The sequence below is a fragment of the Poecilia formosa genome, unplaced genomic scaffold (genome assembly GCF_000485575.1).
Source record: "Poecilia formosa unplaced genomic scaffold, Poecilia_formosa-5.1.2 Scaffold142, whole genome shotgun sequence".
Classification (NCBI taxonomy): domain Eukaryota; kingdom Metazoa; phylum Chordata; class Actinopteri; order Cyprinodontiformes; family Poeciliidae; genus Poecilia; species Poecilia formosa.
In genome coordinates, this window is record NW_006800081.1 from 1,612,539 (window position 1) to 1,636,753 (window position 24,215).

Consider the following 24,215-nt stretch of genomic DNA (forward strand, 5'->3'; position numbering starts at 1 on the left):
CGTTTAGGAAATTACAATAGCAATGGTGAATCTGTAATTAATGAAAGGATAAAAACCAAGCTAAATGGCATTTTGGCAGGGCATCCACTATGACACTCATTAACACGTCATCATTGGGGTCATAGCAGCACAATAAAAATGCAAACCAGTTAAATCAATAAATGTATTTGTTTTGAACAAACTTTAGAATGTGTTGTTCTATCTTGATTGTGTAATATATACAATACATCTTAAAATATAGTGTGTTTCACAAATAAATATGTATAAATATTGTCATGTTTTAATCTTGTATTTTGTTCCTCTCTTGCATAAGAAATGTTAACCTTTCTCAGTCTGAATCAATAATTAATAGACAGAAACATCTGTTTTTCACTATCTAAAATGTTTATTGGATGCTTTTAACAAAGCACACACAATTTTCTATATTTCTCTTTTTATCTTTCATAATCAAGATATTATCCATTTATTGTCATGTATAAATTTCCCAACTTTAAATATATAATTTGTATTCCTTAAAATATATGGCTTAATTAAGCCACATTTACCACTTTTATATAATGGATTTTTGCCTTTTTTACTTGGAATTTCTTCCCATCATCATGTGTTAGGTCAGGTGGGTCTTTACTTCATCTTCAGTTCATGCTTTTGGATTCTCCCCCAATCTTGGTATTTTGCTTTACAATCTTCTCAGGGTTGTGCTTAACCCTATTACCTATAGATAGTTTTCTACCACACGTTTTCCTTTCATTCTATTTTCCATTAATATGCTTGGGCACAGCACTCTGTGAGCAATCGGCTTCTTTAGAAATGACCTTTCGTGGTCGCCAATGACTTCCTCATGATTTTGTAGGTAGTCTGCAAAATGGCTATAACATAACATAGCATTTAATTAACAAAAATCTTTTACTTTATTCGTCTTATGTAATATTCCCATTTCACAATAAACTGAAATATATCTTTTCATCAAATGTAAGCCATAATCATCAAAACTTGCAGGAATAAATGCTTAGTGTGTACTAAATCGTCGCTTTTAATTATACTTGTGAAAATTAACTTCACTATTCTATTCAAAGCATACATATTATGTTATTGCTCTGTTAGAAATGTTATTAAAAGTGTTTAAACTCGAATGGGCGTGGGGTGCTTTGTAGTATTTTTTTTCACTGCTACTATGACTTTAACTAAATTTGGTTTGCGTTAGCCAATCAGAGCGAAGAAGGGGGAGGGAAGGCAGCGGGTGGGTAGCAACAGTTGCCCTGGTGAGGACGAAGCGCCATAGCCACGGTAGCCCTGGCGACAAGAACCCAGCAACGAGAATCAACAACAACAACTGAATCCACTATAAAAATAAAAGAAGATATTTTATTTTGGGACAAGCGCGCGTGGAGGCGGAGGTCAAGTTATAGGTAAATCGAAACATTTTTCCTCTCGAGTGGTTCACACTGAATTGTGCTTTTGCTTTTTCCTTGTTGTTACAGTAGCCATAACGGGAGTCAGCCTTTCAGCGAGGTTAGCCTAAAGCTAGCCGTTGGTCCGTTAACAAGTTAAGCGCGACGGTTAGTGTATGCATCTCCTAATGACACAGAGTCTTGCCTGCCATGACGGCGCAGCCACAGATGCATAGTCAAGCAGGCCGTTGTTATGGCGATGTCAAATGCAAAAGGTACAAAATGGCGGTTGTTGTAGAGACCAGTTAGCTTGCTTATCGAGTTACCTTGCTGGAAAGCTGTCACGACAAGCTTGTGCTCGTTACTGCGTGAAGCTTTCGTATCATATCGTTAGAAATGAACGTTGCCCGTGTTTATTTCGGCACATAGTGCGCATGAGGTGCTGTATTAAAACGTCATGTTGCTCCAATGAACTCACCACACCACACAGGTTTGATAACGTGTACTATCCAATGGAGAAATGAAACGAGACTGGTATATAAGTCTAATGACCGAATACGGGTTATGGTATCTGGGCTTGGAAGAAGTAGGTATGAAATATGTGTGAAATTTGAGACAGCTGTGGCAGGTGGCAGACATTTAACGTGCGAGGGGCGTGGCGAAGGAGGGCGTTATGCAGGTGTTTGGCTGGTCTGAGAGAGCAGTGTATCTATTTTAACAGTTAATGACCGTGCAAAAGTCGAACAAGGTAATGTGTCGAATGTAAACAGACAACATATGTTTATTATGGTAGAATAAAGCCCTCTCTCTCTCCCAGCATCCAAATAATTATAGTTTAAAATTATATCCACATTTGCACTATTCCTAAAAACTGTCACTGGTAATATTGATATCCCCTCCTAACTATAAACATAAATACGCCCCTAGCTATAAAGACGATGTAACATTGTAATCATTTATTAGTTTGTTATATTAAATTCCACTAACAATGGTTGTTCTTGTGCATAATTTATATTCTACTGCATGTGGGATTCTTTTTTCCCTAACAATAAAAGCAACAACTTTAATGTCTGTGCAACATGTGGGCTTTTTGTGTATTGTTTTTTTTCTGTGTGCTGTCCTCATCAAATGACTTTTAAATTCACTTAGAGTACAGCACTACTAACTGTATCAAGCATTTAGAAATAGTCAATCATTACATAGCAACTTGGTGAAATATATTTTTATTTCGTATTGGTTTTTAATATTTGATGTTTTGTTCACATATTTTAAGTTTTGTTCTAATCAATCCACACTTATTGTATGTACTCATGAATTATTTATTTGTTATTAAGTTTATTTTTTCAAGACAAACAGCTCCAGACATAAATTTACATAAAAGATCCTATGTATTTTTAATTTGGGAATTTATGTAGATCATGCTTTTTCCTGTGTGGAAGAAATTAGTGACATACAACAGGAATTCTCTTACTAGGTTGGATTCATTGTTTATTGTCTCATTCAGAACTGGGTTAACATTCAAAACATAGGCTGAAAATCATACAGTCCTTCCATTAACACTTTGCACAGTACTTGTTACTTGCACAGTAAGCCCCAATTTTTTTTAACTTCACCTGAAGTCACCACCTTGAAACTTTGCCACATCTGGGTTCTCCAATTACACATCCAAACTGGTTTTAGAACCAACAAATCTGTACGGAAAATTCCATAAATTTATCTTTTTATTTGATTATTTACGGATTCAGTTACAACTGCTATCCAAATGAAGAAATGAAAAACCTGAAGAATCCTACAATAATAAGCAGAAAAAATGTAGAATAGAGAGCAGATATCTTTTTAATGTCTATAAAGATTAGACATTAATTCCTGTTATGAGTTGTCTACATGTAAAATAAAATGGTTGCTAGCAGCTGTAAAAATCTAAATAAGTTTAATGGATTTCCATGTTATCGTGTTTGGAGTTTTGTAGAAAACAAATTCCTTTGTAAGTCATTGTCATTTTCTCCAAAATAGTCTTAATGTTGAGACACCAACATTATACGACAATACTTAGTAAAAGCAATTAAAGTTACACTTGATGAATTATGGTGGCATAAAACAGGATGATTTGCAACAATAAGTCATTGTATTGAGGCATTATCTCAACTCACATCACAGGCAAAACTAAATGAAAGGTTTTATGTAGGGAGATCTTGTTACACGTAATGAGACACCAAACTGCTTATTCCCATCATTGTTCCTCCCCCACATCTCTTCAGTACCTGCTCCGCCAACAGGTCCGCCACTGCGGCACTTTTGAGCAGGCCTCATTCATTCATTTGCATTTTCCAGACAAATGAGAATGTAGCTCTAACCCTGACATCCCCAGCATGCAAACTTGTCCACAAATTATTTTTATGTTTGCTCACCATCTTACACTTTTAGACCAATTGTAACTTCTAATTGTCATTTCTTGAAATATAAAAGTTTTTTTTTACAAATATTATTTGCATATTTTCAGGTAATACTCTATGTTTTGCTCAGCCGCATAGATAATCTTCTTTGTGTAATAACTGTATCAGTTTTTTTTGTATTGAAATCCAATTTTTTTCTTTCTTTTTTTTTGTTTTAGGGTGACTGCCAGGTCTTGAAATGGCCACCTCAGCCTATGTAGGGGAGATGCAACCAGCAGCCCAGCCTCAGGGGGCTGTAGTGACCGTCACACCGGGTCAGCCTGACACTGCCTCCACCCCTGCAACTACACCTCAGTTTCTGGCAGAGATTCAAACTGCTGTGGCTACCCCCACTGTTGTCACACCTACAGGCCAAACTACTCCCACTGAGCAGGTTTCCGTGGTCGCCTCTCAGAAGCCTGCAGCCGGGAGTCAAACCCAGACTGCATCGCAGGTGCAGCCGGCTCAAACGCAGTACGTGACAGCAGAGATCCAGGGTTCCCCCACGCAGTCTGGAAATGCTCAAAGCACTCCTCAGTACATTGTTGTCACAGTCACAGGTAACGTCTGAATTTAGCACATCATTTGCTCAAATGTCCTCAACACCATGGAATCATTGTCTATGCAGCTGTGTATCTGTGCTCAATGGATGCTGTAGTTCAGTTGTTGAGCTTTAGTGGTGTCTGAAAAAAATAAAACAATAAACTTGCCATTTTTCGGTATTTATTGATTATGTACAACCTTGACCATTCAAATCTGAATGCGTCTGTTTTCCTGTTATGAGTTGTCTACATGTAAAATTGTTGATGCGTTTCCACATTAGTCTGTCTCTATTGGGGCTGATTCTGAGTCACCTGTCAGGTTGTTGTTGTTGTTGTTGTTAAAATACAAGAACAATTCATTCATCTGTTCTGGAAGCTTTTCTGGCTTTCTGGGCTGTTGAATGTTGCCAGTCTGTTAAATAAGGAGGCACCATAAAAAGTCACAGAATCTTTATTTGTACATTTAAATTTTTCTTAATGTGATAGTTATGGCTCATACTACAAATATAATTTATTTCTTACTAATATCTATACAGTTGCTTTAGAAGATTACTGTCATCCATACGAAGGGTATGCCATAAGTGTTCACTACTAAATTAAACTAGCTGTATCCAAGCATTTAAATGGGAAGTTGAGTGGAAGGAAAAAGTGTGGTATGTGAATAAATGTGTATGTTTTGTTTAGTAGCGTCTGATCCAGTTCATTCTTATTAAGAATATATATTGTTTGTCACAATGAATTTAAAAGGTAATGTTTGTCATTAGTCGTTGGTACAGTCTTAAGAAATAAATGCTGTATTTAAGCCAGAAAAATCTGAAGTTTGGGTGTTCTGGCTTTTTTACTTTCAGAGGGGTCTCTTCACTCAAGTGACAGTGTGTCAGATTCTAGCCCACCTCCAGCTGTTGTGCAGACAGGAGTTCCCACACAGGTTGTTCAGCAGGTACAGGCAGCCCAGCAGGTAAGATATATTCATGCTTACCAATACACTTATTAACCTGTATTTGTTTAGATATTTGTTTTATTTTAAAAGGATTTTTGTCTCAACAGAGGTCGGTGGTGCAGGCCACTTCTCAGATAGCCAAAACTGAGCCAGGCACACAGCTCAGTGTCACCAATCTACAGCCTGTTCATATCACACAGGAAGTAAGTTGAAAATACACACAAAAGGTACGCAAGGCTAAATGCGAACCAATTGGTCTTCATAGCTTCAGTTCTTAAAATATATGCGAGTGCTGATCGATGTTTAACTTCCTCTCATTCTGGCTCAGTATTTGTCAGCTTATTGTCTCTGTGGACCTTTTAGCTTCCCGTTTCAATGGAGGCCGTCGAGTTAGGCAGAGATAGGACAGTAGACGAGTTGCAGCTTCATCATCTGACAGCAGATCCTGAATCTTTGGCCTGGGTGCCAAAAGTCCACAATGACAACAGTGGGCTCTGGACTGTTTATTACCAAGTAGGTTAGGGAGACACGAGGGAAAGTGCTGCTTTAAAGCTGAAGGAACAAAGATTGTAATTGCAGCTGAGTAATGTGTGCAGTTCTAATTGCAAATGAAAAGTATGCAAAATGAATTTAGTTTCCTGATGTTGAAAGAGTTACTAACAAGGATTTATCGGATTTTTGCGTGTGCTGACTCTTTAGGTCCAGCAGCAGCTTGCTTCAGTGCCGGTGCAGCATGTGTACGCCAACCAAGTGCAGTATGTGGAAGGAGGAGACACCAACTACACCACCAGCACCATGTCAGAATCCACTTGTGTCCGATAATCGACTTAAAATGTCAAAACAGAATTCATTTTCTGCCTTACATACTGTGCTTTCTAAAAGCTTTTAAAGAAATCTTCATTTTTCTCTCATCTAGCCGCTCCAGCAACTTCCCTTACACTGAAACGCCGCTGTACACCCAGAGCACGGCTGCCCAGTATTACGAAGGTCAGCCGACATCGGGCGCGCAGGCCTCTTCACCCGGCACGAGTTTGACAGTCGCCGTGACTGCCGGCGCCACGGGGGGCGTGTCCATGTTTGTGGCCCAGCCCACCACTGCGGCAGGGGGCGGCGCCACTGTAGTGACCGCCGGGGGCACTGCCAACGGGTCAGAGGAAGGGGCGGGCACCAATGGTAGCGCAGCGGGCAGTTACGTGATCCAGGGCGGTTACATGCTGGGCAGTGGCAGCAACAGCAGCAGCAGCAGCAGCAATGGAGGGGCCGCCGGGAACAGTCAGAACTACTCACACAGCGCCCGCGCCTCCCCAGCCACTGTGAGTATTACAGAGGGCGAGGAGAGTAGCGTGCCGTCGGCAGACAAGAAGGTATGCAGAGGCGCCAAGCGCAGGAGTTTTCTTCTCGTTCCGTTCCCATCCACACAACCCTCCGATGGCGCACACCGATGATGATGATGTCATAGTGGAGTTTTGTCAATCAGAACGCATGAGAACAATCTGAGGACTCGGACCAACACTAAAACTTGCAAAACGTTCCTCCTCTAAGGAAAAACTAAACCATGACCTCATCATTCTCATGTCATTGCAGTGCATGCGATGGGGGGCATTTATAATTTGCTTGAAATGCTCCCAACACAATACAGTCCATCTTAAATTCATCATATTGATTCCCATGTGGTAACAATATTTACTAAAAAACATGTTTGGCAGACATCCCATCAGTATTCCAGGTCATTGATTCATTGCATACCAAAGTTGTATGCCACGGCACGCAAACAGACGTTTTTGTTTTCATTCCTGAATGGATGACCGAGCTGTGAATGCGAATGGATCTGTGTTTGTAGGATTTAGTGAAGAAACTTTTACTGCATGGACTATTTCTGTTAATTTTCAAATGTGTTGGCAAATATGTTGGCATTCACTGGTGTTTCTAATCGCAGCAGCCGTTCTCCTTCTCGCTTTTCTCTTTCGTTGCATGTGTGTCAGGTACAGTGGTTGCTGGACAACTATGAGACGGCTGAAGGAGTAAGTCTGCCACGTTCCACGCTGTACTGCCACTACCTGCTGCACTGCCAGGAACAGAAGCTCGAACCAGTCAACGCTGCTTCCTTTGGGAAACTCATCCGATCCGTGTTCATGGGGCTTCGCACGCGACGCCTGGGCACTCGGTAGGTGTCTGAAAAAGTGTTCGGCTTCTATATTCAGCCCCAGACAAAACTACTCGTAGTTGCCCTAAAAAAAGGGCCAAGACGGCCCTTTATGTAAGAGTGGCAACAACAAAGTGTTTGCTGGGAAAAAAAACAAAACTATTACAAGTTTGCCACAAGTCATGTGCTGTGGTTGGATGAGACCAAAGTTGAACCTTGTGGCCTACGTACAAGACGCTATGTATGCCCTGAAACTAACACTGCACGTCATCCTGAACACATCGTCCCCACAGTGAAACATGTTGGTGGCAGCTTTATGCAAAGGGATTGTTTTTCTTCACCAGTGGCAAGGAAGATGATTAGAGTCGATGTGCAGACAGTTAGTAGCTACATACAGGATTATGCTGAAGGAAAGGTTTTCCTCTGACAGGGTTAGAGGAAAACCTTCCAGCCGGACAATGACCCAAAACATACATCCAGAGATACAAGAACATGGTTCTTCTGATCAAAGCATGCTCATGTCTAACCTAGTCAAAGTCCACGCCTGAATCCAACGCATTAAAATTTATGTTTACAGATTCCTTACGTCCAATCTGATTGTGCAAAATATAAAAAAAATATCAATTTCTAGATGTTGGTTTTAGAACTATTGACTCAAGCTGACTGAAACCAAATGCCCAACTCACTTTTTTAATGATTTGTTTTTGAAAAACATTTATGCTTCATTTCCTTCACCTTTCAGCTGTAGTCTACTCTCTGTACAGATGAACTCAGAATCGGTGTGGGTTGCGTAAATTTCATAAAAGAAAGGAGAGTGACGGTTGCTTTTCTCTCCTATTAGGGGCAATTCTAAATACCACTATTACGGACTGAGAATCAAGGCCGGCTCATCTCTTCTCCGACTCATGGAAGACCAACAACATTTGGCCATGAGGCAACAGCCGTTCTCTCAGAAACAAAGGTTTGAGCACGGCTATTCATGTCCCGTTTACCTTTATGCTGCCGCGACGTTGTTTTAATTCAGTCGGTCCCCTTGTTCCTTGCAGGTTGAAGCCTGTGCATAAAGTTGAAGGTATGACCAACGGGACTGCAGCAGGAGCAGGCCAGCAGCAACAGCAGCAACAGGGATCCGGACATGTGGACATCAGCACCCAGGTTCAGCAGTACCAGCAGTTCCTGGGTGAGTTTGGTGATAGTTCACGCTACATTGATCGGACAGTTTCACCTGATTGAGCATGAATAAACAGATCTATTATAGATCCATTATACCTACATTAAAGTTATTTATAATGCATATAAATGTTATTTATCTCTGGGTAATCTGCGCGTGGATCCCGTCTCCAGATGCTTCTCGATCTCTCCCGGAGTTTCCAGACATCGACCTCCATGGGAAGTCTCTCCCGGAGGGAATTGAACTCGACCACATAAAGAGCTTTCAGCTGCTTTACAGAGAACACTGTGAGGTACCAGAAAGCTTCTACACCAAATATTCATGAGAATGGCTTTTCCATGTTGTTTTTGAATCCTTACGTTGTGTAAAAATAGATGACGTCCCTTCTTTGTTAAGGGGAGAGTGATGCAGAAGCAACTTAAAGGTGGAATAGATCCTTTCTAGAAGGACTTTTTGTTTTAAAAGTGTTGACTGGAAATGCATTTATTAGAATTCATTTCTCAAAGATGGATCCAGAATGATAGTTTTTCTAAATATGATCACTTTCAGCTTAAAAAAAAAAGAAGCAAATGGTGATTCATTATCAGCTGTGCATGTGTCTGATGTTAACTTGTTTTTTTGTTTCTCAGGCCATACTGGACGTGATGGTCAATCTGCAGTTTACGCTGGTAGAGACTCTATGGAAAACCTTCTGGAGGTTCAGCCAAAGCCAAGCTGGAGATACTCCAATGGCCGTGTAAGTGTTTCCATTCCTTTGGGCAGAGAATAACAACTTATTATCTGCTGTAGGAGTCTGACTTTTTTCCGTGCAAACTTTCCATTTTTACAGGCACGATGAGTCAGAGAAGCGCCTCCCAAAATCCTGCCTGGTGTTGCTGTGCAAGTACGAGCCGGTGCTGCGCTGGAGCCGGGACTGTGACAACAGCCTGTACCAGAGCCTGGTGGAGATCCTCATCCCCGACGTTCTCAGACCCATCCCCAGTAAGGCTCCGCAGTGCACGACAAAGCATTGTCATGTGTGGTTAAACGGCTACTTTTAACCACAAACTTCAGTTCCATTGAAGCCAAGTTAAAGAAAGTCATTCTGCAAAGATTAAGCCTGCCTTCAAACATCCCTGTACTGTTCATCTACTTGGGTCTTGCACTACTTTCTTTCTGTTTCTTGTTTATTTTAGTTGATATTACTCTTTCTCTTTCTTTTTTACTATTCCTCTTTGCGATACTTTCACTTCACCAATCCTGGTTTTATTGCATCATTTCAACTATGTTTGTTGCCTGCAGGTGCCTTAACACAAGCCATTCGTAACTTTGCCAAGAGCCTTGAGAGCTGGCTGACCAACGCCATGATGAACATCCCTGAGGAAATGGTCCGCATCAAGGTACAGCTCTGCAACACTGCCTCGCATTTCACAAAAGATCAAACTACTTTTATGTCAGGGTTATCGTTATTTAGAATTTTTTTCAAAAATTTAAAACATTTTCTGCAACAATATATTTTCAGAAAAGGACTTGACATAATTTAACTGGAAGGTTTTACTTTGCTTAGTATGAAAATACACAAAAAAGGATGATTTACCGGGACTAATTGTTCTGATGAGGTTGTTTCTGATCAATCTTTACTGACCCTGCCTTGCCCTCAGGTGACATCAGCCAATGCTTTTGCCCAGACGCTGCGCCGCTACACCAGTCTGAATCATCTCGCGCAGGCAGCCCGCGCTGTCCTCCAGAACACAGCTCAGATCAACCAGATGCTCTCCGACCTCAACCGAGTCGACTTTGCAAACGTTCAGGTTGGTTTTAGGCTCTGAGTTTTGGGCCCTGAGAGCACCCGAGTGGCGCCACTTGAATTTCACCAGCGGGGCTTGGGTCTTTATTTTAGTTTTGTGCAGAGAGCAGTAATTTCTGCTGCAGCTTGTGGTTTTGGCGAGGCGTGACACGCAGCCAGTTTTGATCACTTTCTAACCCAGGAAGCCCCTTCTCTGTTCTCTGTTTCTCAGAAATGTTTCTGCAGGTTGTCAGCTCAGATCTGGGGTTGATTTTAAAGCATGACTGAAAGTTTGGGTTTAAATGCGAGCTTCCTGTGCCTCTTGCTCACATCTTTTGCTCATTTAGCAAAAGGAATAATTCAGAATGATCGAAGTGAGGTTCTTTTGGGAGGTTCTAAACAGCTGATGTCTTTCTTGTAGTAAATGAACGGCATAACAATCTGAAATAAAAGCACTGGAATGTAGAAAGCTAATGTATTGTAATACTAGAAAGGAATACTGCTGTTCTGATTTTAAACTGTGCCAGTGTTAGAACGGTTACTCTGTCAAGAAACGATTAAGTACTTCACACAGGAAGATGAGGCACTGCCTTTTGCCTCCATTTCCTTTATAAATAACCATCACCCCTGACACAATTCCACTTTAATCTCAGCACTGTTCTGACTAGCTTTTAGCATTACCCTCCAGACAAAGACAAAAAGATCTAACTGAGCAAAGTTTTTTTTTTTAACAACATTTTAAAGTCTTTTTCTCTGTATCTCTCTGCAGGAGCAAGCTTCATGGGTGTGCAGATGCGAAGACCGTGTGGTGCAGCGGCTGGAGCAGGACTTCAAGCTGACCCTGCAGCAGCAGAACTCCTTGGAGCAGTGGGCCGTGTGGCTTGATGGCGTGGTCTCCCAGGTCCTGAAGCCATACCAGCACAGCCCTGCGTTTCCAAAGGCTGCCAAGCTCTTCTTACTCAAGTGGTCGTTTTACAGGTATGACGGCAAAGACAAGACGACGGAGAGAGAGAGGCTGCGTGGTGGCTTGTGTTCTTCACTGATGTGTGATTTGAGGTTTGAGCTGGAAGCTTTAAGAATGCATGAAAGCATGTTTCATGTTCTCATGTCTTCTCTGAAATGCGTACATTTTGGAGAAGTGTTACATAAACACTTATCATATCATAGCTGCTGGTATGATATGGTACAGTTGCTATCAGGGGAGTTAAAAGAAAAAATATTCTGCCTGGTGGTGAAATAATCAAATATATCAGTTAGAATAATGTTTGATTTCCATCCTTAGACTATAGCAAACACATACTGAGTAAGCACCTGTGTACCTTGTACACTTCATTACTCCATGCTGGACTCAGATGGAGAAGACTCTGGTCAGTCCAACACATTCGCTGGCATCTTATTTGATTGGAGCTACAGAATCTACCAAACCGCAGCACAATATCAAGTTATCAGAAATCAACTTGAAAGCTTTATTATTTTTCAGGTGCCATTTAAGAAAACTCTGTGTCCAGTAATAGCAGTCATACATTTTGCCTGCACACTTCCCTGGATGTGTACTTCAGGTGCTGACAGCCTAAAGCTCACTGAGCGTATTGGGAACATTTTGATGAAGGCAAATGCAGAAAGCCAGGAAAATGCACAATCGGTAATTTCACTTCAATATTCAGTGATAGCATCTCAATGACATGGTTTCCTAGTATCATCCAGCTCAATGCTAAACAACAGGGAGAATTTGATGGAGGATTTTCATACCACATTTAGTGTAAGTAAAATATAATCTGTTAACTTTGATAAATCAGCTTTTTGATTGCTCCTCTTTCACTATCAACATGCTACTGTTTTCAGGATGTTTTTTTTTTTATCATAATCTATAATTTCCATGCTTAAAGCATACTGGCACCACTCTCAGCTTCTCATTCACTAAATAAATATGTTAGCCTGTTCGGTGTCGGCACACTAAAGCAGTGCCACGAGGTCATTTACAGCCACTAAAAAGTCTTTTTTTTGGCAGCAGATTCAGCAGCGTAATTTACTGTGAAATAATGAGATCATACATTGGTCTAATTTGAGCCTCCTGGTCTCTTCTTGACTTGTTCCCCTTATTTGTGGCTCAGAAGTCAATGTTTACAAAATATTTTGTTGCATAGATGAATTTCTGAAGTCAACTTGTTGATGTCAGTTCTATTTAAATGGGGTAATATACTGTATTTTATAATGAAAACTACATTCAAGTAAACCTGTCTAAGAAGACATTAATCACCTGTCCGGCAATTATCATTTTACACTTAAACTGACTTTTGGTTTAATTTAATAGTTAGGATAAAGGAAGTCAAAGTGCTACAAATGGCTTCCACCTCACTTCCTCTTACTTTACTACTTGTTACATTTCGTTCTTCCTCCACCTGTCGAGGTGAGGACTGAGATGTGATGAGTAACACTGAGAAGAGGAATTGAGGATATTGAAAATGAGGAAATTAGAAAAGAGGTTTGCCACAGTTTAACGCGCACGGATGCACTGCATCCTTTTTTTTGTGTTTTTTTTGGTTACAGAAGTGAGATTTGTTTTGTGAGTGACTGGGTTTTGTTTTTCCATTCCTGCTGTCCAGTTCCATGGTGATCAGGGACCTGACCCTGCGAAGTGCAGCCAGTTTCGGTTCCTTTCACTTGATCCGCCTGCTGTACGACGAGTACATGTACTACCTTATCGAGCACAGAGTGGCCCAGGCCAAGGGAGAAACCCCCATCGCCGTGATGGGAGAGGTACTAACTCACACACCGGGGCTCCAACGTAGCCTGGATAAATCCAGAGCGGGGAAAGATGTTTATATTTTCATGTTTATTCCTTTTCCTGTTGTCCAAAAGTAGTATCCATCCATCTATCCGTCTTAGAAAGGGACTGAGAACTTTGATTCTGATAAGCTATAAACGTAAAGCATGTAGGAAACCCTGACACACGCTTTCACAATAACGATTAATATTTAAAAAAAAAAAAAAAAAAAAAAAAACTTTCTTGACTCATTCCTGTCCTGCTGTCAGTTTGCCAGTTTAGGTCGCGGTCTGAACCAGCTGGATCCTGACAAAGGTCTGCACCGAATCTGCCTCATCACCGCCAATAACAACAGTCATCTCCCCAAGCATCAAAGATAACTGTGTCCCTTTCACATTTGTCATCCACAGAAGAGGAAGAGGAAGAAGATGATGAGAGCGAGGAAGAGGGCCAGGAGCTGACCCTCCCCGCCGACGCGGCGGTGCTCGGAGAGGAGTCTCTGGAGCCTCCGGCCAAGCTGGCCAGAACGGACCAGCGCGTCCTCTTCACCACGGGCTCGGCTGACAACTAACTAACCAGCTCCTGTCCTCCATGCGCACAGATGTACAAAGCAAATAACACTAATTTATACGTTTGATAGCTGTAAATAGATCCTGTCGATGTGTGTGTGAACACTGTCGCTGCAAACTGTTTTAATCGGGTGCAATGCAATCCAAACTCTCTTTAACTGCTGCTGCCCGGATGGCAAAACCACCTGTTGAGTTACACCACCGTCTCTGATGTTGCAATAGGATGTGTGGCTTTAGAAACCAGAACCTTACTGCACACAGAAACGCAGAGAACTTTTATTTGTATTGTTCTGTAAAAAGAAAAAAAAAAAAACAAAACAAAAAAAACCCAAAAAGCTAAAACCAGGCATGTTTAATTTTAACCATTACAAACTGTTGCCTAGCTGAAAAAACCCCTGCTCCCCTCCGACCTGGAACCTTCACTGCCATATGTAGGCGATCTTGAAATGCTGCAATGTCTGTGTGTAGAGGAGGGTGCGAAGCAGAGTTCAAACGTGGGCGCTAAGTCTGGTTGTTACTAATCTGTGAAGCGCTACGTGATACAAAACCGAGATAATAACTGTAAAAAAAAAGAAAGACTAAAAAAAACAGCAGGGGGGGTACGGTATATATGGGGTGGCTTTGTTTAGTGTGCTTGTGTTTTCTGTTGGCACCACTAAGCTGTTGTTTCTGAAAGCTGACTGAACACGTTTTGCCACGGTTGTGTTTGATTGTGAGTAATGGAAAGTGTTTCTGTAGATATTTTCTTACACATTTGGGAAGCTTTGAGTCGACTCGATTGGCCTGTAAAGAAAACATAACTGTGTGTTATTTTATTTTGTTTGGGTGCCTCCTGCAGCTGCTACACACTTGTAAAGACAAAAGCAGTTTTATAGGGACTCATATTATGGTTTCACAGCAGATGTACTGTATGCGTGGCGTTTATGTTCAAAGTGCTTTAATCCTGCCTAATAAGTTCCTCTGTGGCCTCATTTCCTTTGAGATGTTATTTTCTTGCCTTGTTTGCATTTTTCTTTCAACCCCTCGTTTTTGTGCCAAACCTGTTTTTCTGTGGCTTTTTTTTCTCCTCTTTCTCTTTGTTTTCTTGTTTAATTTTGGAGGATTGTGCCTGAGTAAGAACAGTGAAATAACCTGCTGTATATTTATCCACTATTTTTGGGATTTTGTTGTCACTAAGTGAACCTCTCGTGCTGTGTGTGGTGCTGTGTTGTCTCACATTGTAAGCAGCATTATTTTTGTGTGCTTTATTGATTTGTGATTGTATGTTGAGTTATCAACCCTCGATCATATCTGATGACTTTACCACAGACAGGCTCTCTTTGCACACGTTGACTACTGTCTTTAAAAAAAAAAAAAAAACTTATCCAAACCTTTGTTTTCACCTTATTCTTTGAAGTCTTCTGTGTACTTTTAGCGGTGAGATGGAGGCGTCAGATTACATGTAAATATTTCAGATTGCTCAGTTCAGAGAATCTGGTTGGAGGTGAGAAATCTGAAAGCCTTTTTTTTTTCTTCTTCTTTTTGTTTCCCTCCACCACCGTTTCTCATCTCGCTGCATTTTAGCCCTCCTGCCAATGGCTTCGTTTTGCTTCGACCCTCCATATTCTTAAACACTGTTCATCGAGATTGGTTGGTGTAAACATTTCATGTGTTTTTCCCTGAATATTTCAATGCTATGTCTTTAAAAGGCTGCAGTTCGTTTGAGACTGGCAGCTTTCAAACCAGCACATTAGCTTGTTAAGTGGAGTCTACTACAGCCGAGTACATATCACTCCCGTCTTTCTATGGTCTACACCATTCAGAGTGGTTTAACCAGTAAAACTGTTTAGTCATTTTTATAGTGCGTTGTTTCTTATGTACAAAACAAATTGAAGGACAAAAAGATAAAAAAAAAAAAGATGTTCAGTGGCAGTGTTTTATGAATTTGGTCTGCTATAAGTATGACTGTGCCTTTGGAGGTGGTAGAATGCAAATCAGATGTTTTTAATTTTAAAGATATAAATTAAAGGAGTTTTTAAAATTACACCAGCTTCTTCGTCTGGAGATTTATTTTCCTCAAAGTTCAGCTCAGGCCACTTCGTTCTGAGGCGCCGCTTCTAATCTTGGTGGGCAAATGCTTGGTGTGGGTGGGGAACCAATAGATAAGCGGTTAGTGTAGGATTATTGCCAAAACCATACTAAGTCCTAAGAAGGTCTACAAAAAGCGAACACTGGTTGACACTTGTAGCATAAACTCTGGCAAATTTATGCAACATTATCAGGGCGTTTTACAAAAAAAAAGTCCTGACAGCAAAGTATTTTCCTATGTGTGAAGCAAAAGAAGAGCTGTTTGAGATTTTCTTACATCTTAAAAAGTGAAACCTATAAACTGCTTTTTGAGCTGTTTTGTCATCCAGGAAGTCACCTTATTAAACTAAATACTGAAATGCTCACTGACTTCCTGGGTTAAAGGCACACACACTGAGGAAGCTGCTGTTGCTGCAAAGAACAACAACAAAAAATCAGAATAAAGGCAAAGTAAATCCCTGTATAGAAGTCAGACACCGACTCAAATACAACACTTAGTGTTCAGGGTTTCTCTCTTTCTGCAGCTCACCCTGCTGGTTTCCTGTGGTATTTAGGATGAGACAGGTGAACTTTCTACGTATTGCTTGATCATATTTTTTAAATCTTTTTCCTGCTGAGACCCAACTATTACCAAATTTTCACCTAAAACTCTGGTATATAAGGGTTAATGACCCGACACATTCTTAACAAGTAACTGGAAAAGGCCCACAGCATCACATTGCTGTGTTATTCAAGAGACTGTCAGCATATGTAAATTTTCTGTTTTTGCACTTATTATCTGGGATATTGTAGTCATACATGCTTGTGTTTCTTCATTAAACACTCATCATCCTTCCTTCTTTCACCTCCTCCTTACTCCTGTTCCATTCACCTCCTGTAAGAGTGTGTTGATTTGCAACCAAGGTAGTTTCTGAAATGTATTTTGTTTGATTTTAGTTGTGAAGCATCCATGCTGCATATCTCTACATTTTTGGAACAGCCCTTCCACTTGAACAGGATCATCAGAACAACTAACGTTTAGGATATGGCGTCTGTTCACATCTGTTTTATTGTGTGAAACAGATGTAATAAAAAGAAATAGTAGTTTCATTCTTTTTTATTTTACTTTACAAATAAATAACCACTAACTTTTGTAGCTTACTGACGATAAATTTTATAAAAACAAAGTAACTAACTCAGTATATATATCGTCATACAGCCTACATACAGATAAATCTAAGAAATTATTGTGAGTTTTTTTTCTGTTACTTATATTACAAAGTAAAACTCATTATTAGAGACAAATATTTCCTAGAGTGACTTTATATCTTGTAATTAAAAACAATTAAATACTTATCAAAAACTTTATTTACCAATATGACATGACAATATCAACAAGTTCTTTGTGACAGTAGCATAAACATCCAGCATTTATGCTTTTTGAAAAATCTGAATTAATGAACAGATATGAAACATAAAAATAAATTCTTGTGGATCTCTTTGATATACAATCTTGCTTCCCATGTGGTTCTATGTTTTTTTCAGATCTTATTACCTCAGTTGGAACAGGACTTCCTGAGTGTAATTTTTGTTGGTTTTGGATATTCTTTACTCTTCGGAGAGAATAAGTACATTTTTGGCAGATTTGCATTTCTAAGAAAACTCTAAGATACTTCAGTATCAGTAGCTGAAAAACAAATGCTGCTGATCCCAGAGCTGATCTCAGACAGTCTCGCTCTGTTATTCAGCCATTCAGTGATGTGGTCGTGTCCTCGTGGTCTCATGAACTCAGGAATGCTTCCATATTCTGATAAAACATCTCTACTCACTGAAACAGAAAATGGAATATTTTATTCATTGGAAAACATGCAGCTGTGAATAAATACATTTCTAAATCATAGCAGACTTACTGTAAGGAATGTGAAAGTCGTCCATGCTCTGTGCGGTTCTCACAGAAGGTACTGTTGGTTCCTCTGGTTCCTTTGCTAAAACCTTCAACACTCGCTCTACCAGCTCCTGTTCTCTCCTGTTCCATTCTTCTTCTATTTGTTGTTTTTGCCAGAGAAATACCTGAAATTTATTTTGTTTGCCTTCAGTTGTGAAGATTCCCTTGTTATGTGTTACCATGTCAATAATTTTTTGGAACAGCTCTTTGACTTGAACAGAGTAATCAGAACACTTGGGGTTTAGAACATGGTATCTGTTCCCACATTTCTCCAGAAGCTCCTGAAGCTCCTTTCCCTCTCTGACGATGTAATTCTCTACAGGGACGTCATTGATCCAGTTTCCCCAGGTAAACAGAACCATGCAGTGTCTCCACACTCTCTCTGTTAAAGGCTTCATGATCTCCAGCAGAGCTTTGAGATCTTTCTCTGTGAAAGATCTGAGGATGGGAACAAGCAGGAGAAAAACATGAGGTCCAGGAGAACACATGGAGACACTGTGGAGAACTTCATCTTTGATCCAGTCAGGTGGTGTTGGGTCTGAGAACCAGCCTGGAGTTTCAACAACTGAGACTTTTACTCCATTAAACCGTCCTTCATGTTTCACACATTTTGCATTTTCTCTCTGATCTTGTTGGTTCTGAAATCATATAAAGCAAACAAACAATATATATATTTTGAAATACATACCAGAAACCTACACGCTGACTGTTAAACAGTAAAATGTTTCTGTTCAGGCAGCAGACATGGTTACCTTCTTCGACCGAGTCATGTTGAAACTCAGGTCAAATAGATCCTTGAACAGAATCATGTTTCCAGCTCTACTCTTTCCTGAACATTTTTGGCCAACAAGAACAATCCTGATGTCACTGACTGGACTTCTCTCACCTGTAATAAAATGCAGAGATGTTTTAATCTAAACATTATAACACTGATTTCATGTGAATTCAAATGTCTGAAGATTTTTGCTTACCTCCAAACAACTCTTTCATTATTCTTGACTGTCTCTCATTGATCCTCTTCAACCTTCTGGCCATCTTGTCTCCAGTCTCTCTCTTGGTTTCTAGCTCTGTTGCTCGGTCCAGCTCCACTTCATAGTAAGGATCTTCATTTCCTGCCCACATCTCTTCAATCTTCTCCAGTAGTTCCTTTACCTGAGTCTTATCACTGTGGTCCTTGTTGTTCAGGACATGATACCTGTAGGGCAAACAACCACATATTTGAGAAGAACTGCTTTATTATTGCTCATAAGGTTAAACTTTTTATTGATAAAAAATATGAAACTTTAAATATGAAAAAAATATATATGTATACAGTCAGATTGTTGTCAATTTTGGTATTTCATTTATTTTTCTTTGGTACCTAATATTGTTAAAAATACGATTCTGATTGGTTGAGGAGCCCATCATAGCAATTCCTTGGAGCCTACACTGCTTAACGTTGAGATTTGGGAGAGTTAGTCATATAGAACCAAAGAACTCATAAAAATAACCTAGCCCAGAGCCAGAATAATTACAAAATATTCATATTTTGACTGTGACAATGTTATTTACATCATAAAGTAAGTAGGTACTATGCTAATTTGCCAATTTTTGTGTGAAGTCGGTCGAGATTACCTCCAGGTAGAACCGAAGTAGACTCTCCCTTCAGCTGAGAGCGGCTGAGTTCACAGAACAATTAGAGCAGAAATGTAAGATGGTTCTGAGAAAATAAACAGTCAGAACCCAAAGTATCCTTAATGCACAAACCTGACGTAAAATAAACTTCAGGTTTGTGAAATAAGAAAAGTCAGAGTTGATTGAAGAGAAAGCATGAAGGCATGATACTTGAAATACCATATTCCAAATATTGCATCTTTGTTTTTTAGATGTATTTGTTTGTCCTTTGGGTTTCACTAATTCATGAGCAAATACACTTTAGTGTGAATTGATAAATAATATTATTGATTCTGTATCCATGCATTCATGATTATATTTCTTAAAAGATTTTATTGACACTTAATCTAGTGAAAATAAATCTTCAGCCTGGATAAGATACAAAAGAAATCCTGGTTTTAAATTAACACAAATTTTAATAGGTCATAAAACTGATTCATTTATGTACATTAAAATAATTTAAATTGGCTCATTCACACTACATACCTGTTGCCACACTTGTTCACCATCCACTGCAGACCTTCCTCACTCTCTATGTGCTCCTCCACAGTCTTCGTCCCCAACCCGTCACTCATAGTGAACAGAACCAGTGTGTGTTTCCAGATTTCTTCTCTAAACAGGCTCATGTGGTCCTGGACAGACCTCAGATATGTTGCATGGGTTGCGGTTTCAAGGCCAACAACCAGCAGCACAGCATGTGGTCCTGGAGGACACAGATTCACACTGTTCTCTATTTCCAGTTTATCCATCTCACTGGTTTCCTGAAGGGTGTTGATGTAAAACCATCCAGGAGAATCGACCACTGTGAGCCGCCTTCCTTCAACCACACCATGACTGATTTCACTGTGGGTTGTTCTTCTGCTGCTATCATTAACACAGAATGCATGTCTTCCCAGAATGGTGTTGCCAGCTGAGCTCTTGCCTTCCAATTCTGCACCAATTAAAACCAGCCTTAAATGCTGTGGTTGGGTCATTCCACCTGGAAAAAAAATAAACCAAATATGATCCAATTAATAAAACAATCTGATCAATTTAGGAAACAGAGCTTAAAAAAATCACATAGAAAGAAGAAAGTTAATACATAGAATAGGAATCATGTCAGGGTTTTGCTTCCACAACCAAAGAAGCCACAGTCCTTCTAGCCAACCAGAAACTTCATCTGCCTTTAGAGTCAGATGAAGGAGGACTTTTTTTTTTGCATTCCCTCGCAATAGTATTGTGTTTTTTTCCCAATTAAAATCCCAGATTTAAGTTAATTTAGAAATATTTATAAGAAATTTTTATAACTTATAATTTTTTTTTTTTTTTTTGCATTCCCTCGCAATAGTATTGTGTTTTTTTCCCAATTAAAATCCCAGATTTAAGTTAATTTAGAAATATTTATAAGAAATTTTTATAACTTATAATTTTTTAAATATTTGCGCTAATATATGATGTTAAATGTGACTTTTTATTACTCGTCTTATCATGAACTGTAACTTGACATCAAGCAAGACTGAGACAGCACCCAGTGAAATAATTTCTTACTCCCAATTTTGAGAAAACTTTCCAGTAAAATCAGAAAAAAATGTAAGCATTTGGTGACTTTGTGTGAACTTTGCAGCATTGTGAAAAGCTGGAGGGACTTCATGGTGTAATTTGGAGTCTAGATGGCTACATAAAAGCTACAGTGGGCCAGATATGGCCTCCAGGCCTCCAGTTTGACACATGTGGTTTTCGTGTGCAGTTCCATCTCAACCTTACACAAACAGACATAAATATGCAGTGAATAAATCAATTTTCAGCTAGTTTTTTGCACCAAGAGTTAATAATAAACATGTTTTCACTGAGGCTCTTGAAATGTATATATACTTTAAATTGACATTTGTGACTGTATAGAAAATAGACCAGCACATATTGAAGTAAGCATATTGTGAAAGAATGCAAAAAAAACATTTTTTACCCATGTCTCCTACAGGGCTCCATAGATGACAGAATGGTGAAACTTCATAAAAAAAAGAAAATAATTTTCACAGTTTTAAGAGGCACTGTATGCCTTCAAATGTTAGAAAAAGAGACCATTGTATATCAATTATGGCATATGTTTTTTTGTAATTTAGAAAAAGAAAACGAGATGTTTAGCTACTTATGATTGCTAATTTTAAATCTGTTTCCATGAAAGATGGGGTTTTAAAGCATGCTTCAATAGTTACAATGAAAATATAGATTCCTTAAGAGAGAGAATGGCAGTTTTTTAACCACAAAATTGTGTAATCTACCTTCAGTCAGCTCCTTGAGTTTCTTTCTTTGTTTCTGGACTTGATCAAACCTTTTTGAGGCTCTTTCAGTCAAATCTCTCATTTCTTTTCTCAGAGTTTCTCCTTGACTTCTCTCAACAGAACAGTGTCTGCCTCCATTGTTTGTAATCAGGGCCTCAATTTTCTCTAAAAGCTTCTTGACTTGATCTCTATCTTCTCTGTTACTAATGTTGAGAAAATGTTTCCTGTTTCCACATTGTTGAAGAATCCACTGCAGGACTGGATCATCTTTGATATTAGATTCATCACTACATGGATCGACTGCAGTGAACAGCACAATGGTGTGACTGAAAACATCTACATTGAAAAGCTCCAGGTGTTGCTTTAGTGATGCTTTGACAAGCTCAGGTAAATATAAATCAACAGGAATGACCAGCAGAAAGACATGAGGTCCTGGTGGACAAAGATGGACACTGTTCTGGATTTCTATCTGATCCAGTTTTGGGGTGTCTTCTCGTGGATAAACCCACCACCATCCTGGAGTATCAACCACTGTGACTCGTCTGCTGAACACTTCCTGCTTCCTCGCTTCACTCTGAGCTGTTCTTCTGCTGGTGTCAAAAACATTTTGACCCAGGATGAAGTTTCCAGCTGAACTTTTACCACTGAGAAGGTTATTATACCTTCCTCCAATCAACACAATCCTCAACTCTGTTGAATGATTGCTTTGTGCTGTTAAGAGAGACAAGGAATAAGTCACATAATGTTAGTAAGAGCAATTACCTATTTAGGCCTCTAGAGGATGTTTTCCTCATTTAATTTAGCAGCATGTTCTCATAGCATGAATGAACAGTCATTAGAAAGAATTAACAAAAAAATGCTGATTAGAAATAAGGTAAAGTTTGAGAGAGAGGTTTATGTAGAGATCACTGACCTGAGTTGGAAATATCAGCAGCCATCACGCATGTTAACTTGAAAACCAAAAGCGAAAGCAAATCTTGAATCGGAAAGTTCCTTTTTTAAGCTTTTTTTTTTCGGCCAACATTGCCATCTCCTGGATGACTGGAAGGACTATTCCAATGTTATGACCCGTCTTGAGGTGGCCAGATCGTAACATGAAGGATCCATCCTCTTCAGATCTGAAGCAGCCGACACATACAAAGATGGACATTTTCTAATGTTATTTAGTTTAAAAAGCTGTATTTTTGACTGCGATGTTAAAACAAGAGGAGTATATTCAGAGTGAGCTATAATCCCGAAAACAATAAACAAAAGGAAACTATTTAAATATTAACCGAAACCTACCTATTTGAAAGTAAATAAACCAAATAACAAAAACTTACCTCCCTAATTAAGAAAAACGCGAGGAAAACTAAGGAAACATAAACGGCACCTCAACTCAGACTCCAGAACTTTTACAAGGTATTTAACAGACAAACAGTGTGATCGGTTGAGATGCGCTGAGGAAAAATGGCAGGAAGTCCACGTCAGCTGCCTTTATGTCCGGGAGATGTTTTCTGTCTGGTTTTGTCCGTTGTTTGCTGGGAGCCAATAAGGGACGGCCACCTCTACACGCCAGTAGTAACATACAGTCTACATCAGGATGTAATTTACTGCGAAAAATTAACACAGTGACAGATTGAAGTGAACAATTCAAAGTATTAAAGATCTTAATAATGGAATTATGTGGAAAATGTTCTAAGATATTATATGAAAGTTCCTCAACTCATTCAAATATTGAAGAATATTTTCTCGAAACACTGATCATCATTGTCATTATTTCCATATTTTGTGCAGTGTTTGTTAAATCTGGTTCCAAAAAGTTGATCGCAGTTACAATATTCTGCTGTGAAATTAAACTGACCTGAAATTCAACTGAATTCATTTCTTTTTCTCCATTGTTCAGGACCATCACTTCTCTTAGACAAATTTGTTTGCTTGGGGTCTTCTGTGGAAAGTCTTCTTGGTGTATGCTTACTGATCTCCCAATAAACATGTATCAGTCTTAAATATGAAGTAAAATCATGTTTATTAATTTTTTAAGAATAACATAGCATGACAACATTTACAAATTGGCGGTTGTAGATAAAATTTCCTCTGGGGGTCAGTGTAGGGCCAGTGTATTCTTTATTATGGGGGCACAGAACAAAAAAACAAAACAGGAAAATATTTAATTGTTTGATATTGTGGACTCAAGAGCCATCTGTTATGATGTAGGGGTGTTGGTGGTGAGAGAGATGCTGGTATGCCCAAGTTGACATGATAAAAGTAGATTTAATGATGAAATTCAGGTACAAAACTCCAAAAAACTCAAGCAGCACAGGGAAAACTGACAACAGAACAGAAGACTGACATTAGACGAGAACCCGGCAAGGAACAAAGGACACAGGTGGACTTAAATACACAGGAATAGTAATTAGGGAACAAGACACACCAATCAAGGGGGAAGAGACTGGACACCACAGAGACTCACAGGGAAACAAAAACTTGAAAATAAACACACAGAAAACTCAAATCCTCACACCATCTCCTACTCCAGAGCTGCAGGTTGCAGACCCTGATCCAGCAGATGAAAAATGTGATCATATCTTAATACATCAAAGCTAAAATTGCAACATCT

General features: G+C 39.4%; 2 protein-coding genes across 8 annotated transcripts; one reads left to right on the plus strand and one right to left on the minus strand.

The window, feature by feature from the left end:
- The first annotated feature begins 1,232 nt into the window (after positions 1–1,232).
- On the plus strand, positions 1,233–15,598 carry rfx1a (regulatory factor X, 1a (influences HLA class II expression)). 7 transcript variants are annotated; one of them, XM_016676877.1, is made up of 20 exons: positions 1,233–1,406; positions 4,000–4,095; positions 4,192–4,380; positions 5,211–5,320; positions 5,410–5,505; positions 5,666–5,815; positions 6,002–6,099; positions 6,219–6,666; positions 7,285–7,466; positions 8,287–8,406; positions 8,492–8,625; positions 8,790–8,908; positions 9,246–9,352; positions 9,446–9,597; positions 9,898–9,995; positions 10,257–10,406; positions 11,151–11,359; positions 12,985–13,138; positions 13,415–13,460; positions 13,556–15,598. In XM_016676877.1, the coding sequence occupies exons 2-20, from the start codon at positions 4,020–4,022 to the stop codon at positions 13,714–13,716; spliced, it is 2,799 nt and encodes a 932-aa protein (XP_016532363.1). In that variant the 5' UTR covers positions 1,233–1,406; positions 4,000–4,019; the 3' UTR covers positions 13,717–15,598. The 7 variants fall into 7 exon arrangements, with proteins under 7 accessions (XP_016532363.1, XP_016532357.1, XP_016532358.1 ...); XM_016676871.1 differs by having other exon boundaries at positions 4,000–4,380; XM_016676872.1 differs by having other exon boundaries at positions 4,000–4,380; positions 7,291–7,466.
- Positions 15,599–17,110: 1,512 nt separating this feature from the next.
- LOC103145479 (GTPase IMAP family member 8-like) lies at positions 17,111–23,041 on the minus strand. The gene is made up of 8 exons (XM_007562934.2): positions 22,939–23,041; positions 22,530–22,734; positions 21,617–22,327; positions 19,845–20,337; positions 18,677–18,900; positions 18,458–18,591; positions 17,671–18,343; positions 17,111–17,588 (listed from the first exon to the last, which is right to left on the minus strand). The coding sequence occupies exons 2-8, from the start codon at positions 22,552–22,554 to the stop codon at positions 17,425–17,427; spliced, it is 2,424 nt and encodes an 807-aa protein (XP_007562996.1). The 5' UTR covers positions 22,555–22,734; positions 22,939–23,041; the 3' UTR covers positions 17,111–17,424.
- Between the last annotated feature and the right edge of the window lie 1,174 nt (positions 23,042–24,215).

Excerpts from the sequence above, each read along its gene's own strand:
- rfx1a (XM_016676871.1), top strand. The coding sequence starts at position 4,020 with ATGGCCACCTCAGCCTATGTAGGGGAGATGCAACCAGCAGCCCAGCCT. Across the intron at positions 5,506-5,665 it reads CTGTTCATATCACACAGGAA|CTTCCCGTTTCAATGGAGGC; the intron begins GTAAGTTGAAAA and ends TGGACCTTTTAG. Across the intron at positions 6,100-6,218 it reads AACTACACCACCAGCACCAT|CCGCTCCAGCAACTTCCCTT; the intron begins GTCAGAATCCAC and ends TCTCTCATCTAG.
- LOC103145479 (XM_007562934.2), bottom strand. The coding sequence starts at position 22,554 with ATGGCTGCTGATATTTCCAACTCAG. Across the intron at positions 18,592-18,676 it reads AATGAAAGAGTTGTTTGGAG|GTGAGAGAAGTCCAGTCAGT; the intron begins GTAAGCAAAAAT and ends ATTTTATTACAG. Across the intron at positions 18,344-18,457 it reads ACATGACTCGGTCGAAGAAG|AACCAACAAGATCAGAGAGA; the intron begins GTAACCATGTCT and ends ATATGATTTCAG.